Source organism: Adiantum capillus-veneris, chromosome 5 (genome assembly GCF_014529385.1).
Source record: "Adiantum capillus-veneris isolate H3 chromosome 5, ASM1452938v2, whole genome shotgun sequence".
Lineage (NCBI taxonomy): Eukaryota > Viridiplantae > Streptophyta > Polypodiopsida > Polypodiales > Pteridaceae > Adiantum > Adiantum capillus-veneris.
Window position 1 is genome coordinate 51,434,276 of NC_140935.1, and position 20,776 is coordinate 51,455,051.

A 20,776-nucleotide genomic window follows, 5' to 3' on the forward strand; every position below is an offset into this window, starting at 1 on the left:
ACATCATCTACATTGACATTTAGAGTGCATTGGCAGTTGCAAGGAACCCAATTTTTCATGCTTACACAAAGCTCATTGAGGTGCATTTCCACTATGTCAGGGAGAGGCTCTCAACACGAGAGATCAGCTTGGCTTATGTGCCAACATAGGACAACCTTGCAGATCTTTTCACAAAGATATTGCCTCCTGAGAAGTTTGAATCTTTCCACAAAGCTTTGGGCTTACTCCCCTTTGTGGATTGATCTTGTCCTCAGGGCATGGCACTTGCCTATACTGTATGTGCCAGCTCTCGTTCACCACATCACTTGCAAGGGGGATTTCTTACCATATACATATGATAGTGATGTGTGTTTTTGCCACCCGTGCATTGTATATATGCTCATCACTCTAGGGCTATCTAATTTTTTCATTGCACACTAAGTAATACTATTCTCTATTGTGTCGTGTGTGTTTCCTTGCAACCCTATTTCCAATATATTCAAGGCTAACAAATCTGTTGTCTTGTTTATATGGATGCAGGTGAGAATCCTATTTTTACTTGGGATCTTTTTGGCTTAGCTCTACTGTCCGTCACTGATGAACCTGGCCTCCTTCACTTTATAATTAGTTTTTCTTGACTATCTCATGTATAAAAACACTACAATGATACTTCATTCTCACTTTGATGTACAAAAATGAAACTAAGACTAAGTCATTTTGGTGCTACTCTTTGTCCTTTGTCTAAAGATAGCTATGTTTTGAATTGTTATGTTCTTTAGGTATAATTTTAAAAAAACAACAACACACACACACACACACACAACACTTAAGGCTAGTTTTGGCATGATTGAAATTTCCTTATTGTTTATTTTGCTGGGACTATTAGCCGAGGTGACCTGGGTGTATTACCGGCTTGGGTTTTTTTTTTGACCTTATGGTATCTTTACCTTGTAAAATTGGGTGGACCTTTTTCCCTGCTAGGATAACTTATAAGCTTTGAAATAAGGGCTTGTATTTACTAAGGTGGAACCGTACCGGTACCTAACCTTGTAGTTAATTGAGGTTATGTGGGTGTGGCGGGTATCATGACTTTGCATCACCTAGATTTTTTTGCAAAACCATGGCGGCTCCCTCCTCATTCCCCTTTCTCTCTCACGCTCCCTTCCTTCTATGTACATGTGACATGGTTTAACTCCACATCTAGTTTAGGGGCCTGTTGTACCGCGCTGGCGGTTGGCTACAACTTGCTCCATAACCCCTCTTTTTCTATCTCTCCTCCTATCTACCTATGTACCTCGCGACGCACTTCTGCTCCACTAACCTACTGTGGATGGGCCCACTTTACAATCATGAAGAGGATGTTACCTGCTCCTAAAATCTATAAAAAGTGAGCCTTTCTAGCTCACTTAGCATTGGTAGTGTGTGCGTGTGTTCTTGGTGTATTTATCTGCATAGTAGCACTATTTATGACCTAGCCTACTAAGTGGTGCTGTTAAGTATCGGATCTATGGAAAAGGGAAAGAAGAAGCAGGCCATTCTGGGGCTGGCCTCTTTGACTCAATCTCAGGTAAATGTTGGCATAAAAATGGATTCCTGCTCAACATTATGATGGTGTTATTCTCTGATTGGTTTCTCATGCACATCGAGGACTTATATGACAACTCGTGCTAATTCTTTTCAGTATTCACTACTATCCGAATAGCAAGGTTTGACTAACTTGAAGTTATGGTGCTGTTCCTCATACTCATTTTGTAATGTCACTTATGTAAATGGATTGGTCTGTTTATGCTACTGTAAGAAGTCTTTCAATTGATTTTTTTAAAACATTGAAGTTCAAAGCGGTATCCGTGGCCTTGGTTGTGTATCCCTTTCATAAATTCATGGTTTTCTGTCGTTACTCATAATCGCTCCTATCTTTGGCTTGGGTAGTTTTAACATAAGTGGGGGGATTGCAACCTGTTATGCTGGGTGTCTAGCTCCTTATAAGCTTAATAATAGGGGTGATGTTCTTCATAATATTTGATGATGGATACCGTTTGGTATTGTGGACCTACTTGTTTGGTGTGTAGCTTCAGCCTGTCATAGTTTGGCACCAACCATCGGCGTGATTTTTTAATAAGGTTTTCTCTTGCAATACTGGAAGTTGCTACCTTGGGCCTTTGTTTAAGTTAAGATATGATGAGTGATGTCATTATCTCATAGGGAAGGAAAATGGTTGATGTTGTTGACCCTGTGGAGAGTTGAATACCGTTACCTGTTAGTTTTCATGTTCTAAAGAAATGTTGTAGCTATTGATATGTTTCTGGGTTGGATGCCGCACTCACTATGACTGCTCTAATATAGTCGATAATGTCTTAGTATGGTGGTCTCTTGGAAAAACTGCTCAATTTGGCCGCTCGTGGTTGGGGCTTTGTGGTTGATTATGAGCTTACTAGTCTTTCTCTATTAGGACCTTGATGTATGAGGATTGTGCTCCTTTTGATAGCTACTCTAGTTGGCCGTATATATTTAGAACTATGGCCTTGATCTGTCCCTTCTTGCTCAAATAAGGTCGAAGCTCGTTTGGGTTTGTAATCTCGAGTATTATTAGTCTACTTGGGTGTACATGGTTAAATATTTGCTTGAGGGTTGGGTTTTATTAACCATGGCTCAATATGGTGGAGAGTATTGTTGTGTAAAGGTATGGATTACAAATGATAATGGAAATCTGCTGACCATCGTACTATAAGTAGTTGGTCACTACAGTAAGGGTATGGGCCTTGTGACTAGTCTCCTAGTTCGGGATGATATTTGATACTAGTGAATGTTCCTATTATACATTGCTTGGCCTTAGGATTGCATCTCTTATACTTACTACTGTAAATGTGGTGCAACACTGTCTTGGAATGTGTAGAACTTACCAACATCTTGTTTTGTAACAGGTGACTCCAAAGTACAGATTGATTGCATGTATGGGTATTGTCACTAACCCTGAAAAATAGCGGCGGCGATTAATGCCAAACTATGTAAAGCCGAAAAATTGGGATATGTGGCTCACTTCCGGGAAAAATTGCCTCATAAAACTTGTCTCCATCCTTTTCTTATGAGAGCTTGCAAAGTAAAAGGAGCTCCAATTGGGTTTAGCCTTGTAAATGATACTATCTCTAAATAATTAGTAGCTTTCCATTTATTATTATTTTCTTTAAAAGCTTTTAGTCGGGTGACATCTATATCATGTGGGATACCCATGATCACCTACATACGGTGCCAATGCTAACTGAAAGTTGTGTGGTTTTCATGGGTGCAGGTGAGGGTTACCTTCTCAACTATGGTTTTCAAAGTTCCCTGGATTGAAGATGGCGGACTTAACGTTCTTGTGGCTCTTAAATCTCTTAGACTTGTGTATATAGTCTATTTTGTACTATGAATGGAGTTATATCACCTTTTCATTGACATAGTATCTAGTGTCTTTTGTAATTTGAAAGAATTCTTTGGTGTTTATGTTATATTGGTTACTGGAACACACACACACACAAACAAAAAGAAATTAAGTTTGTCTATATTAATTGAATCAAATGTTAGTTTCATTGATTTTGGTGTATTAAATTATATGTCTTTATATAAATTAGTTCAATTTTAAATACAATATTAATAAAATAAATGTTAAATAAAATAGTTTGAGTGATTAGTGAAAAGCTATTTTAGTCTTTTTAATTGATTGCGTGTTAGTTATGCGTAGAAACATTAGCTAGATAATACCTAATTAGTTATTGTTTTTTTATAAATAGATTTGCTAAACTCTTTAAAAAATAAATCTCAAAACCAAAAAGATCGAATGCAATAAAAATCAATTAGAAACTAAATAATTAGGAAAAATAAAAGATGAATAAATAAATAAACAAAAAATTGAAAGAGAGATCTATGTAAATTAACAAAGAGGGAGATGTTAGAGAGAAAAGAAAAAGGTAAAGAGAAACAGAGAGAGATGAAGTATAGATAGAGATAAAGAAGAAGAGGATAAATAGAGAGAGATAACAAAAAATAGACTAGAAAGAGAGTCAGAGAGAGAGGACTAAAGAGAAAGTAGAAAGGTAGAGAGAGAAAGAGAGCTAGAGAGAGAGAGTTAGAAAGACATAGAGAGAGAAAGAGACCTAAGAGGAGAGAGAGAGAGAGAGAGTGCTCAATAGAAAGAGAAAGGGAGAGAGTCAGAGAGAGAGAGAGAGAGAGAGAGAGAGAGAGAGAGAGGACTAAAGAGAAGGTAGAAAGGTAGAGAGAGAAATATAGAATGAGAGAGAGAGAGAGAGCTCGATAAAAAGAAAAAGGGAGAGTAAATTTCTACAAATATCTCAAATTTCTAATAATTGTTTTGGCTTAATATGATCCAGTCCTATGCCACACTTGTGTGTAAAACGGTTAAAATTATTTAAGCAAGATTTTGCGATGTGTGCACCTCTTCCATGTATATTCTGCTTAAAAAACTTTGTTCTTGGTTAGAAGTGGAACTTTAATTTTCCATACTTTGGGTTAACCATATAAACAGTCTTCAAAATTTATTTATAAATCAAGCAGTGTGATTGTAGCAAATATATTGAATAAAAAAGTGAAGAGATTTAGTAGTTTTAAGTGCAAGTAATGACATAAACTAGCAATATATTCGTGATGCTTTAAAGTTACCATGAGTAGTAATTCTAATCTTTGGATGTGGCCTACACAATATTAAGAATTGTAGCTCTTTCTATTCTTACTATAAATATTATAGTGGGTTCAAGATAGTGGGGTGCCAAATGATCCGAATTTTCGAGCCTACCAATTTTTTTCTCTTCCCGTCAGTTTTCTCCCTCATTAGATGATTTTTTTAACCTCTTTGGCTTGTATATACGCCCATCATTCTAGGTCAAGCATTATCTCTGCATTAGCAAACTCAATAATGCTAGTTCGTATTTTGTGTGCCTCCCTTCTTCTTCGCCATGTTTGTGTGCATTCATCCAAGAATTGATATCAAAGTAGGCTTTTGCATCATGGGCTGCATTGCTAGCACCTACTTGCCTTTTCTTAGAGGTTGGTTGAGGGCCTAACATAAACATGTACTGGCCATATCGAGATTTCATCCATACCTTCTTAATCGTCTCGCTCTTGTTGTCAAGGTGTCTCTCCCAAAAGGATCCATGTAAAAATTCTATTTTGATGCTTGCTCAATTTTGGGGTGATGCTGGCCTAAGCCAACAAGGTTGTCTAAAGTAGACGAGGGCACTGCCCATAGTGGCACAATAAAAAATAAAATCTTGCGCAAGACTAAGGAGCTTGGTGACAAGATGGTCTGATAGAGTAGAAGAGCTGCAGAACGCGAGAAGTCACCGTTGCTGGTCGATTATACTTCACACACCCAAATTCTACCTCGTTGACCTTAGAATTAGTTAATTCCTTGCATGGAAGCCACACAAAAAAAAACACCCTCACACACCACCCTTTCATTGGCCAAAGCCCCTATGGCCATGGGGACAAATTTCCTCCCCTTAGACCCTGCCTTAACGGTAGTGCCAATAAATAGCGAAGGAGTCTGGATCTCCCCTATCAAAGCCAAATAGCGAAGGAGCCATGAGAATAAGAATTGCTAACGACAGAAAACCAATCCCAAATGCCTACGGACAATCATGCAACGTCAACCTTTGTGAGAACTTAGAGATTAACTTAAATGTGATTAATATCACTATTAATTAATATGCTAATGTCAAGACATAAGAGAGTGCAAGATGAAATAGAGCAATGACAATAGATTGCACTTGAATGGAGAAAGAAGACCTTGTTACAAATGAGGGTAGCTAATGGGATTTATATACAAGTTAAGGGAGTGAGGATTATCCATCACATGTGAATTATAGGTTGGTGGGAATAGACACATGTTGAGACTTACATAGGTAAAAGGGGTCCATGTGGGAATTAGGTGTAAGGACTTTGGGAATAGAGGTAGGTGGAAAGAAGTCCACCCTGAATAAAAGTAATAGTTTACTTTTACATTCCCCCTTAAGGGTGGACTTCTTGTTGTAACGCATTGAGATTGATGAACAAAAAGCTTTGTCAAGTAGCCATGTCGTAGATACATTCTATCCCCCCTCAATGAGAAGTTCATCCAGTAGGGATCAAACTCAAATTACGAGATGAGGCTGTTTGTTTAGTGGTGGGCACAGACTTGGTGAGAAAGTCTGCCCAATTTTCTACAGATGGAACATACACTAGCTTAATGAAGCCATTTATGACTAATTCTTTCAAGAGATGAAAGCTTATCTTAATGTATTGAGCTTGGATGAGAAGGAAGGTGATTCTGTAAGTGCGATGGTAGACTGATTATCACAAAAAAGAGTGATTGGATTAGTAGAGATATTGAAGGTAGCTTCAATTCATTGATCAATTCAGAGATCCAAAGAGTCTCGCGGGAGGCAAGAGCAGCAGCAACGTATTCCGCTTCAGTAGAAGAACTTGCAATATAAGAAGAATATTGTATTTTGGTTTGCCAAGAGATAGGACCACCAGCCAAAGTGAATACATAGCCCCCTGTAGAAAAACATCGAGGGTCGTCGTCAGCCCAGTTGGCATCAACATTTCCTGAAATAGAGATGGGGCTAGAGGGGTCGTAATAGTAAGTGAGGGCATAGTGTTGAGTGGTGCGTAAGTAGCGAAGGGTGCGCTTTGCAGCTTGCTTGTGCACTTTATAGGGCTTTGAAATAGAGCGAGAGAGGATATGGCCTGTGTAGCAAAGATCGAAACGGGTGCAAGAGATAAGATAACGTAATTGTTCGCAGAATTTTGGGAAATGAAAGGATGGGCAGTAGAGTGCCTCAGTGTGAGTGTAATCATGAAATTTAGGAGCAAGCTTGTGCTTAACAGGCAAAGGGGTAAACTCAGGGGTTGAAGCAGACATACCACAGAAGAGGAGGAGTTCTTCAATGTATTTGTATTGGGATAATTGGATAAATTTACCTGCTGGATCTCAATGCCGAGAAGATAAGTCATAGGTCCTTTGTTGGTTACTGGGAATTCATGAGAGATACAATCAATTGCTTGTAGCAAGATGTACTCTGATGTGCCAAGAAGAAGAATGTCATCCACAAAGAGACCTAAGATAGCCATGCCTTTAGAGGTCTTCCATATGTAGATATTGTAATCTGCCATAAGACGTTCCTAGCCACATTTGAGCAAGTAGTGGTCCATGCGGATGTACCACTCTCGTGTAGACTGTTTTAAGCCATAAATGGGCTTATGCAATTTACATACATAATCAGGGCGGTGAGGGTCTTCAAAATGAGGAGGTTGTAGCATATAGATGAGCTCTTGGAGCAAGCCATGTAGGAAGGCGGTTTTTATATCAAGCTGCTAAGTTTAAACTTAGCAGCAAGTGCAATAAGAAGCCGAAATGCAGTCATACCCAGTACTGGCGAATAGGTGTCGAAGTAATCCACACCTTGTTGTTGAGTGAAGCCGCAAGTGACAAGGCATGCCTTCTAGCGATCAACTGAGCTGTTGGGGTGGTATTTCTTCTTTAATAGCCATTTGCAAGAGACAATGTTATGATTCTTAGGAGGTGGCACAAGCTCCCAAGTGTTAGCTTCTTTGAGGGCCTGGAGTTCATCCAATATGGCGGGATGCCACTCCTTGCTCTCGCTAGAAGCGAGGGAATCTTCAAGAGGCTTTGGTGGATGTTCACGAATCATTTCATCATTGAGGACAGTAGAGAAATTGGTGGCTTCATAGATCTCGTGAAGAGAGCGTGTGCAACCATGCGAGCTAGAGGCGGCTTGGTCTAAGTGTATGGCCGAAGTGTGTTGCGATGGCGAGGTGGCAGAAGTAGAGCTATGGGGCTCGACTTCGTCGACATCTGCTGGGATAGGAGTAACTGGCAAGGCTTCGTGGGAGTTGCGGAAAAAAGATGGCAATTGTGAAGGTGAGACCGGTAGCGAAGGTGATGGGAGCTCACGAGGTGGAGCACCAAGTGTCTGCGCTGTGATCGAAGTAGCGACAGTCGGGACGGATGGTGTTGGTGATGGTGTCAACTGTGAGAAGATGGGTGCAAGAGGTGGTGCAGGAGTGTTTCCAATTGGCTGTGCATGAGAATGCGAGACACAAGGAGGTGGATGGGCGATGAGGAAAGGCCTTTGGATGGTGAAGGGAGGCTGAAGATTGTGCCTAGAAGGGTGGGAAATTTGCATGGGTGTGTGTGTGTGGGTATAGAGGCGGTATGCCTTGATGCCCAAGCGATCACCATAGCCGACAAAAGTTGTGTGTTGAGCACGTGGTGATAGTTTTGATAAAGGTTGCACCACAAGTGGGTAATGAATGCTTCCAAAGATGCGAAGGTGGCCAAGATGAGGTGGGTGACCGTGACAGAGGGTGTAGGGTGTAGTAGTAGGATTGCGGTTTTAAATGTAGCACGCAGTGGCGGTAGCTTCTTCCCAATAGGTGTCTGGGAGGCTAGCTTCAAGAAGCATGGCACGAGCAGCTTCAAATAGTGTGCGATTCTTGCGCTCGGCATGATAGTTTTGTTGTGGGTGGTTGGTGATGGAGAATTCATGTCGAATACCAGCAGAAAGACATGAATCTTTGAATGCATGAGAAGTGTATTCCCCACCATGATCTGTGTGGAGAGTTTTAATGTGGCAGCCATGTTTAGTCTCAACTAATGCCTTGAATGTGCAAAAATGAGAGAAGGTTGAGGATTTCTCGGCCATGTAGAGGTAGTTGTGTATTTTGAGAAATCATCTATAAAAGTAAGCATATATTTATTGCCAGTGAGGGAGTTGACGGGCAATGGGCCACAAACATCAGAGTGGATGAGGTCGAGAGGTGCAGTGGCTCGTGATGATGAAGTGGGGAATGCGACATGATGTGCTTTAGCAAGAATGCATCCCTCACAAAGTGAGATGTGAGTGAGGTGCTTGGGAAGACCTAGTGCAAGTTGGCGATGAGTGAGTTGGTGCAAAACATGTTGAGAAATATGTCCTAGTCTATAATGCCATTTGAGTGTGTTTTCTTGTGTTTTTATGGATGATGCAGATGCATGTGCAGGCGATGAGTCACCCAATGGATAAAGACACCCAGTTTTGTGGACCAAAAGTGTGACATACTAACCATCTTTGTTTAGTGTAGAAATGTGGCAACCTTCTCGCATGAATTTGATGATGATGCCGTTGTCAGTTAGCTCGCTGACAGAGATGAGATTTTTCTTGAGACCGGGGACATAATATACGTGAGAAATAGTGGTGTGTAGGCCATTAGGTACGTTAATGACAACATCTCCATAGGCTTTGGTGAGCTGGATGGTGTTATCATCGAGGCATACTTCTAGAGGGTGTTCTAGATAAGTGATGTTGGATAGCCAGTGTAGGTAATATGTCATATGATGGGTGGCGCCCGTATCAAGGAGCCAGATATTGGGATATGAAGTAGCTATAGTAGTGGCATATAGTTGCAAAGGATAAGATGGGCTATCATAAGTAGATATGTCAGCATAATGAGCTTGACCATAAATAAAAGCAGATGGCTCGCCATGGGGTGTCCCCCCTTGAGGGTAAGAAGGATATAGATTAGGGTGAGAGATAGGATGATTACCTTGATTGCGTGGTTGCCAACAATCCTTTGTGAGGTGTCCAAAGCGATGACAATTGGCACATTTCTTTGAATTTTAGTGATTGTGGTGGCTTTGAAATTGCGACTTTCTTCCATAATTATTGTGTTGTACGTCGAGGAGGGCCCGAATGTTGCGGCTTCTTGCCGCTGTAAGGGCGTGAGCTTCTTGTCATAGTGACAAGTGCTGTGGACTTCTGCGAGCTGCTAGTGTGATCGTGAAGCATTTCCTCCTTATGGATCTTAGGCTACAAGATTTTGTAGCTGCAAGTTAGCCGTGGTGGCTTGTGTAATGATAAAGGCTCTCCATGATGCAGGTAGAGAAGCCAATAAGAGCATACTTTGAAGCTCTTCAGGGATGGCAAACCCTGAGATAAGTACTCCATCTAGAAGTATTTGCCATGTCTCCAAAAACTTGAAGGATGACTGGCCCTCTTGCATGGTAGTGTTTACCAATTTCTTGATCAGGGAAACTTGGTAGACGAGGTTAGTGTCCTCATACTTCTTCTCGAAGAACTTCCAAATGGAGCTAGCAGTAGTTAGTTTTTTCACCATTTGGACTTGCCGATCTTGGCAATGGAGAATGAACTCCATCTTGGCACTATTGTTTCTAGTACTATGCCAAGCATTATAGGTGTCGATGAAGTATGTTGAATCTTTGTCTTCGGGGTGGTTAGGTTACTCTTTGACTCCTGATGTGACGTCCCAAAGTTGCAGCTACGTGAGGTAGAGTTCCATCTGAATCTTTCACACTTGGTAGTTTGTGCCGTTAAGGTTGTCGATAATGTAGCGGGGCTTGTAGGTGGATGCGGAAGATGAAGAATCTAACTCGGCCATCTTTCGAGGTTCTGGATTCCTTGAAAAGAATGGAGAGTGAGGCTTCGAGTGTGGACTAGACAGATGGAATACTCTTAGCGCTAATTAGAAAAAATAATCTTAAGTTCTAGAGCTCTAATACCATGTGAGAACTTAGAGACTAACTTAAATGTGATTAATATCACTATTATTTAATATGCTAATGTCAAGACATAAGAGAGTGCAAGATGAAATAGAGCAATGACAATAGATTGCACTTGAATGGAGAAAGAAGAACTTGTTAGAAATGAGGGCAGCTAATGGGATTTATATACAAGTTGAGGGAGTGAGGATTATCCATCACATGTGAATTATAGGTTGGTGGGAATAGACACATGTTAAGACTTACATAGGTAAAAGGGGTCCATGAGGGAATTAGGTGTAAGGACTTTGGGAATAGAGGTAGGTGGAAAGAAGTACACACTTAATAAAGTAATAATTTACTTTTATAACCTTAAGCAGGCTCACTCACTGAAATATTGAAATATTGAAAATTAATTGTCCAAATCGGTGGTCGACAGCCTATTATATATAAGTAGCTTCAATAAAAACCCAAGCCACAATCCAAATTACAGAAGGCAGGTAGTATCATATTTTGCTGCATAATTTATTACAAAATATATTTTCCTTCAATGTTCCCTCCCTAGTTTTAAGTCCTCTAGCTACAACTGACCTGTACATGACAATAGTCACTTACATCGCTGAATTTGTATACATGGGGAGGTTGTTGAAAAGCCAAGGATGGCTGAGCACTAGTTGGAGAGGCAACCTGTGGGAGAAATGGGGGCAGAGCATTCACAAGAGAACATTGCCGATTTCCCAAGTACTTTTCCCAACTGGAATTGGTTTTTCCCTCCTTTTTCACAAGTGGAAATCTAGTTTCCCATGAGGAAATTGTTTATTCCTTGTGGTACTTATACAAACCCAAGTGGGACAATGAATACTAATATGGGAAAATAACGCCACTTGGGACAAGTTGCAATGTGAAAACAAACATTCCCTTGTAAAAAGTGGGATTCATGATATGTGGAAATAATCATGGGATTCCCAATTTTCCCACTATGCTCACCATTGAGCATGCTTTCATTTGAACGTCTTCAACATGACCTCCTATTGATCCAATGGCTCATTTACCGCCAAAATCGTGTCCTTGACCTATTAAGGCCTTGCAAAACACTTCGTTCACAACTTATCTACCATCCTTTAAGAATAAAAAGAACATATCACGAATTGATAGAGCCTATAAAATTGTCGTCATAAATTGGACATATACTCAATATGGCTCTTTTGCATTGTGCTCACCATTTTGTCACCCAAGTTGAATTTATTAAATACTCAATAAAGATTGTTAGTATAAGCCTCTCCTTTTTTTTTTCAAATCTGACATTATGTGAGAGATTATATTGATAGAAAGTAGCCAATACACATGCACCATGCCCAAATCAAGCCATGGCAAAAAAAAATACCATGAGAGACAAATGTACAGGCTTTTACAAGGAGCCTCAACCTTACAAGCACCTTACTACCGATACAACAAACAAAAGGCCAGGTGAATGCCACCATGGTAGGCGGTCTGTCACCCAAGCCCAGCAAGTCCTTAAAACCATACATTTTGACCATATCCCCTATACATTTGAGTCATCATTGTAGAGTAGCTCTTTCTGACCTGCATACCACATAAATTTCTTGAAGTAAATATACATATGATCCATATAACATCTTTCACATACACTTTCTGACCTACATACCACATAAGTTTCTTGAAGTAAATATACATGTGATCCATTTAGCATCTTTCATATACACTTTTCCAAGAAAACATAGTGCAAAGCACCTCATATTTTGAACATTGTTGAAAGGATATTGAATACACATGCATGAACATGTGGACAAGTAAATATACACACAATAGCTACTTACCAATCCTTGGATCAACTTATCATGCATGATTTAAAGATAAAAAATGACCATTAATTTGCTACTACATTTACCTTCTATTGTTTTTCCTTCTCGTTAATTGGTTAGTAATGCATACATAAACAAGTGATATGATTCAAATGAAGTATTCCTATGTATGAGCATTTGAGCTCTTTGCCAAACACTTAATATGGTCTTGAAGTTCTAAAAAAAATCTTTGTTAAATGGAAATACATCATATTGTCAAAGGAAAAAATTGTTTCTAAATGCTTCAATTCATGTCAAAAAGTTCTAATGCAACACTATCCTAGTCATCAATATAGATATGATAATCGGGATGTATAAACATGCGGGTTCTTTGCCAAACACTTGATATGTTCTTCAAGTTCTAAAAATTTTCATTGTTTGATGGAAAAACATCATATTATGAAAGGAAAAAATTGTCTCTAAATGCATCTACTCGTCTCAAAAATTTATAATGCAACACTATCCTAGTTATCAATATAGATATGATTGCAATACTTTTTCTTAACATTCTACATGCATAATTGCAATAAGCACATGGAAAAGAAGACATACCTAGTTCTAAGATGTAATTGGAAGTATAGTTGAGATGTCATTCCAATCCACCCATGAAGGCTCATCTGTGGAATGCAACCAATGAAGAAGCACCTTCTTGCCATGAATATCAACCCTCATAACCTTAGCCTCATTTCTGTGGGATCCTTGAATAACCAACACATGATCTTCCTCTATTGGCCATGGAGGAATGCACCTAGGTTGTCCTGGATGCAACAATCTCAATCGGACATTGCGGCCTGAAACTTCATAAGAAATCTGCATTTCTTCCAATGAAGCTTGGAGCCAAAAGAAATTTTGACCCAGGCTAGCAAGTGGTATCATAATATACACCAAATTTTCCCTATCACTTTTGGGGATAAGAGGCATACCTGTTATACAGTCCGAGTTCTGAAAGCTATTTTGTATACATCCAAGCACAACAAAAACCTCAATTTCTCCTCTTTGCTCATGTGCAAATATTTTCTTAATGCATCCTCTATGGTGTGAATCCTTAAGAATCACATAATCACCCACCTGATACTTCTTCTTATTCACAAAAACTTAAGAATAACAAAATCCAGTACCTCGAACATCCTTGTACTCTAGGGCATTGACCCTAGATCTGTTATAGAATTTTCTTAGGTACTCCTTCTCGAGGTCACTTAGTTTGAATGTTTTCCTAGTCTTTCCCCCCACAAGAATGCCTTTTCTCATTGCTAAAATCTTGCAGCCACATTGGGAAAGTTGAGCGCTTGCATTCCACACTTTAAGTGCGTGCGGTTTAGATTTCACTTGCAGAATGCATCTCTCATGCCACTCATAGCATGTTGGAGAAAAGTAGTGACCCGCATTTCCTTCTGCCAATATCGAGCAAGAATGAATGAAACACTTGTTTCTTTCATATGCACGGATACCATCTAGCTCGAGATGTAATTGTTGCCATAGACGAGTGAATAAAAGGCGAACTGACATGCAGTACTGAGGAGTGTTTCCCCCATGGTTTACAGACAATCTTCCTAGATGACTTGGAACTATCAATGTCCAGAATAACCATCGTGGTTAACTTGAAAAAATCCACCAACACCCAAACCAAGCCATGACCTCTGTTGGTGATTAGTAGACGCAAAAGTAATCTCATAGAGATACTGCACATAGAGTGCAAAATGCTTCGTAAGTAGCAACTTGATGAATACACATGCCGTTCCCTGATACCAGTGAAAGGACATAGGGAGATAGACATGCCACTAGCCACCCAACCGTACCTATATATAGGCCCTTGGACCTCCTATATATAGCCCCTGTACCGCATGTGTATCCATTGGCCCTTGGCCAGGGCCGTGCCCTCCTATAGTCATACCCTTGGCATGCCAGAGAGAGAGAGAGAGAGAGAGAGAGAGAATCAACAATGGCCGTGCAACATCTCAATTCATAATCCCGCATCCTATGCTCATCTATTTTGCAAACCTATTAATTTGGCTCGAATGTTGTACACCCCCGTCTCCTCTGCTCACCTGTGCATTCCTTCACACCTCCCTACTAGCTTCATGTCCTGATTGACTTGGTGTGGCTCCACATGCGTCTTGCTTTGTAGAGAAACAAGATCGATAAAGAGGAGGATAGGCTACATCATGGGACATCGCCACAATACTAGAGCGAGACAAAAAGAGCGAGATGACATGTGCATGCACCCCAGAGCTCCCCTACATACGAGTGCCCACATAAAAAAGTCTTCTCTCTCTCTCCCCCCGCACCGCGTGCCTTATCCAATTTCTCTCTTCCTTTCACTTTGGCTCTTAAAAGAACAAAGCAGCTCCGCAAATACCATCTAATCTATGTTAATTTATTAGATATTATCTTTTAGCACTATATATTCTCTCACTAATCATGTATATACGTAGAGACCATAATAGTACATGAGAAAATTATGGCAAGCAATCAATCTTCTTAAACTATAGTTTACATATCATTCCTCTAAAATATCAATCTTGTTAATAAAAATGCTTGCTATATCAAGCTTTGAAATTTGTCTTTCACTAATTCATATTCGATACATGCATGTATGTGCACACCTAGAGTACTCAATATGTAAAATTATTGTGCATGCAAGCAATTGTCCTTGCGACACATCATATACAGAAATTAAAGAAAGGAAATAGCTTAAGAAAAGAATAATCACAACTCTTGAAGGTGAGTTGAATTAACAATTAAAATACACATCATATAAAGAAATTATACTAGGGAAGTGCTTAAAAAAAAGAACCATAACTTTTGAAGGTGAGCTATATTAACAAGAACCTTCTCTCAAATGATTGAAAATAAAATCATCTAGGGCAATGTTTGACAATACAAATAACAATTCTTGGGATACACCAATATTCTTAAGAAGCATGAAAACAATCTCACAAGTAGCCTTGGGGTACATGAAAGTATTTGTGAGTGTGATTTCTCTGGTAGCATGCTGCACAAACAGGATATATGAGAAATCCATATGCATAAGATCTATGGCGCTTCCCACAGCTTGATCTTTTATACGGATCATGCTCTGGGTCTTCACATGGTGTACCACCTCGAGGCTGTTTTCCAAAAGTCACTTTTTGCTTTGGACGTTGAATCTTTCGACCACCTAGCTTGCGTCCTCTTTTTTTACCCACATTTTGAGGGCTGTTAATAAATTTGGAGCACTCATCAAGCTTGAGACTAACCATTTCCAATAAAGAATCCAAATCACCTGTAGAAAAATTGAAAATGCCTGTGATGTGTTCTTTAACATCTTTGAAGAGTGGAAGCTTATCTTCTGAATATATTGACAAAGACCAATCCCATCGATGCGAAATGTTGTGCAAACTCTCCATAGTAAATAAAGAGCCGCAAAGTCCAATTGAGCGTTGACTTGTGTGGACAGCATGAGCCCATCCAGGAGGTATAAATACCAGAGAACCTGCTTCGGCAACAAACCTTATATGCGATTGTGGTAAAGGACAATTGGACTTTGTCATGCACTCTTTCCAAGAATGCATGGTAGCTTCATCATTTGGATCCCAAAAGAACCATGTCCTTTTCCCTTCGACTAGAGCCATCCATCCCAAAGTGCGCAAGGGATCTATATGTGATGCAGTGAAAAAACCTTGATCTATGTAATGTATGCCAATTTTTGAGAATCTCTCCCCCCTCTTTAGAATCTTTAATAATTCTAAATATTTATCATCACAAAATTGTGAAAAATCATTGAAAGCTTCTAGAAGTGGATTTCCTAATGGTATACATTCATCAATGATAGCAACGCATGCACCTTTTCTATGCTTAAATACTTTATTGTAAGTAGATATCTTTCTCCCCTCGTGCTTATCAATAATGGAAACTTTTTTTCTCCCTAGGTGTTCTCTAACATTAGCTACAAACGTTTTGGAGACAAAAGATCACTAGGGATGAAGGCATCTAGACAGTTAGGGATTAGACATGGCTTTGTGAGAGGCCGTTGTAAAAGGCCCACCAAATTGTCAGGGATAGACGTCTCCATATGATAAACCACAAAAGAAAAGACTAGTTTTTAAAAAAATACAATTGTACACCCCCTTTTAGTCTATCCAAAATTAATCAACGTATGCATCGACAAGCTATGCACCAAAGTAGCCAAAAGCTACACAAACACCTTTAAATTTTATTAAGAGTGCATTAAAAGAGATGAGTATAAGCTAGCTAATTAAGAGCTGTATAAAAATATTAATTCATTAATGTAAAATTCTCTAATTAAGCTTGCTAAAGATAAAGAATACTAGCTCCAAATTAGAAAAGTGAAATTGTTATCATATCTCATTAGATTTTCAAGACACTTGTCTAGTTAATAACATTATATTAAAAGTCATGAGTTTCAAACGATCAAGGACGTTTAAAAATTAGCTCATTCTTTCTCAAATTCTCTCATTCATGTTTTTAGGGAGTGTGGATTTTAAACCCTATGTGGTGGCACAATAAGTCACATGTCTAGAAATTTTAGAAGTACATTTCTTACGATTTTTAAGGATTCACTTTCACATTGGTTCATAAAAGCCTTGCTTAAGCTTTAATCAAATTTCAAATGATAAGATAAATTTATTGCAATATGCATGCAGTCCTCGAGAAATCTTGCTTAGAGAAGGACATAGACCAAATCAAGGATAGATAGAAACACCATCACACCGATTGTCGAGATAAGAATACGAAAGAAAGAGAAGCCACATCTCAACAAGGAGATCCACTAGTTGCTACTAGGCTATCCTTCGCCTACCACACTTCAAAGAAGCCAGTGAGGGAAAGCACTATGCAAAATTAATGGTTGTCTATTCTCCCAACAACTTAACAGATGGCCATGCGCCAAAGACAACTTTGTCTCTTGATTTATTTTCTCGACATTTTTTATCAACTCATACTATGTGTTGGGTGTATTTCCCTAGAAAGGTTTTCTGTTTATACATCAAAATAGTTGTCGAATTATTTTTTTACAAATGCCTCTTAAAGCAAAAACTCATACTATGTTGAATGTATTTCCCTAAGAGGGTTCTCTGTTTATATACATCTAAATAGTTGTAAGATTATTTTTTTACAAAAGCCACTTAAAGACACAAAAGTGGCTATCTTTTTGCAGGACTAGTGTTAAAGAGAATAGAATTACTTGTGAATGCAAACAATCCTACAGCAAATACTTTTGTAAATTGAAAATCAAGGATGTCTACCTCACTATTATGGTCTTGTCGGGTTGGCTCGAATGGCCACTAGCAATGAATTAGTTCTTCATACGGAAGGTATAGTGAAATGGGAAAAAGATTAGAGGGACATTACTGGGGGGAGAGTCTTAGTTTAGCATTTTCCTATTTAAACTAAGGTGATGTTTCACGATTGAATCATGGGCAAACTTAAGGATCATGTACAAATCAAATCATAGATTATAACCAGGCACAAATTTGAGGATTGAATCATGACAAGCTTAAGGAGAAGCTATGGGTTCTCACTCACTATTGTAAGTGTTTTTTTTTTTGGCTTTTTTGTTTTTTGTTTTTTTTTTAAAGAAAGGGGGGGGGGGGGGGGGGGGGGGGGGGGGGGGGGGGGGTGTTTTATTATGTACAAATCACATTCCTAATCCTAGTGCGTTTTAATGAAGATACATATTTCCCATAGATTGTTGATATGAAGTGATGGGTTTGAAATTTCACTATAAGTTGGGATTTCATTTGGTTATTAAATTATAAAAGCATGGATTAGCGTTAAAAAACACCTAACATTTATCAAAGCCACATTGAGAAATTGAATAATAGTGATGAAACTAAGCTATGGATCAGGGCTCGAAAAATACATTTTTCCTAACCGAAGAAAATAAGGGCAAACTTGAAATTGTACCGGTTTTTAGGTCAAAATTTGAAGCTTTTGCCGGTATTTACACTAAAAATTGTGTAAATTTGTCGGTTTTCTTCAAGGCAAGCTCAAAATCTAACCGGGATTTTATGATTTTAGCCGGTTAAAATACACTGTACCCCGGTTTTTTTCTAACACTGCTATGGATGTCATTACCCACTCCGAAGCAAGTGATAAGAAATCTTGGACACAGTGCTCGATATAAATTGTTTTACAAGAACTTAAATACCTACTCACTCAAAATTTTAGAGATGAATAGACTACATTTTATATATGTAAAGGGTATGTTTTTTCACCTCCACGTTCAAAATTTAGAGATTTTACGGCTAAATACTTGCCTTGAAGTAGGTTCCCTTGTGCTAACCAAAGGCAAAAACTACAAATCCTTTGACAAACTATTGTACTCAGCACATTCACAATCTGCTATTGAAAAAGTTGTCTAAGCTTGTTATAGTTAAAAATCACGAGCTTTTAACTCCTTACACATAACTATCAATCCTCCACAATAGTAGAAATTTAACTCCTTATACATAACGGGCTGTATAGAAACTCTTTTTCTTGATAGCAACAATGTTTGGGGAAAATGTGTCTCAGCTTAAGATCGTAAATCCAAACACACACAAAGTGAACTGTAAACATGGGCAAGTGTAAATCCAAACACACACAAAGTGGACTGAAAATTTAGAACATAGGGATATACCAATCACCACTTATTTTTGAACCCTCAATTTTGCTAGTTATCTGCCTAACTAGTTTATGCTAATCAATTCCTCATGTTGGTCATTTTATCATGGTCTTGCTGACAAAAAGCTAGGTTAACAAGTTTTCTTACATGGGTAAACCAAAAGTTTTCCTGCACTTAGAACTTTACATAGTCTTGAATTTGACGTAGGGAATCTATGCACTTCAACACCTAATAGAGTCACCAATCTCGATTCACAAGTACAATCCGATGTGTTTATCATAGCAACCAGTAATTTCTTGCGTGCCGTTTTCAATTTCAAAAATGCCAGTTGAAGGCAAGGGGAATAGGAGAAATTCCACCCAAATTAGAGAAAATTAGTGTAAAAACCCAAAAAATAAAACCTGATTTTCTAAATTTCCTCATATAAAATTCAAGAAAGGGAATTTTGTATGTGTGGAGAAATGATTTTTCCCGAACACTGGATAGCAAGCATGCCTACCAGCTTAGGAAATAAAAAGCAACATATTATTTTAACATCCTACAACACCTTTTCGGCAAAATTCCTCATGAGCACATTCGAAAGCAATAAATTATTTTAGCATGTGTAGTATATTCCGTACCATTAACCAAAAACCCTAACCTGGCAGCTGATTTCGCTGGTCGTTGAAGAAAACTCCAGCAACCTTAGGTAAGTTGATTCCGTTCGTTGCTTGACACAAACTCGAGCAAACCCAAGCTTCTTCTACAAAATCCAAACCAATGATGAGGGGTAAGTACTGAGCAGTAGCTACATTAGGAATTTCATTAGAGAAAAGCAACCTACGAAGAAGAAGAGGCCCGGAACACTCTCTCTCACTCTCTCTCTCTCTCTCTCTCTCTCTCTCTCTCTCTATGGCTCTCTCCGCCTGCCTGATTTGTTGGTGTAGAAATCGAAGCCTAGGCGAAGGGGCACCTTACCAATCTTATCTCTCTCTTAACTAGCAAACGAACACTCTGCAAACCTCTCTCTCTCTCTCTCTCTCTCTCTCTCTCTCTCTCTCTCTCTCTCTCTCTCTCTCAACCTAAGTCGTCACTGACTCCAGAGTCTCCACTGTCCAATGACGGCACACGTCATCCACGACAAACTGCATAAAATTCCCGCTATTTTGAGCCAGATAGACTATCTAAATTCCTAATCGTCGTTTTGTAGGGAGGGAGAGAGAGAGAGAGAGAGAGAGAGAGAGAGAGAGAGAGAGAGAGAGCTCAACCTAAGTCGTCACTGACTCCAGAGTCTCCACTGTCCAATGACGGCACACGTCATCCACGACAAACTGCATAAAATTCCCGCTATTTTGAGCCAGATAGACTATCTAAATTCCTAATCATCGTTTTGTAGGGAGGGAGAGAGAGAGAGAGAGAGAGAGAGAGAGAGAGTCTGAGAAAGTCTCTGTCTAGGTAGTTTCAATTTGCAGGGCTTCTACGAAAGAGAAAATAGCGATGGCAGTTTACGGAGAGACTCTCGTTATTAGGCCTATGGTCCACTTGCCATTAAGAGATGGCAAGCGAGTTTTTCTCTCTGTCATTTTGTACGTTAGCCCTGCAAAATAAGAGAGAGAAAGGGGAAGCCCGCGCGAAAATTAGGCAGGACTCCCTGGAGCTACAAAATGTAAAGTTATAGCTCCCTGCATATCCAGCCAAGGATCAATGACAACTCACGCAGCATATAATACTAGGGAGTCAAACAGAAAAAACGTGATATACAATTGTTTTCGGCTGCCACGAATTATGGACGAAGCTCACTAAAGGAGAAGGGGAGAGAGA

The 20,776-nt window shown here is 39.2% G+C and overlaps 1 protein-coding gene and 1 pseudogene across 1 annotated transcript; both read right to left on the reverse strand.

Moving 5' to 3' along the window:
* Positions 1–6,241: 6,241 nt before the first annotated feature.
* Positions 6,242–6,874, reverse strand: LOC147457299 (secreted RxLR effector protein 161-like). The gene has a single exon (XM_086513300.1). The coding sequence runs from the start codon at positions 6,872–6,874 to the stop codon at positions 6,242–6,244; it is 633 nt and encodes a 210-aa protein (XP_086369426.1).
* Positions 6,875–15,207: 8,333 nt separating this feature from the next.
* LOC147457300 (uncharacterized) lies at positions 15,208–15,983 on the reverse strand (annotated as a pseudogene).
* Positions 15,984–20,776: the final 4,793 nt, after the last annotated feature.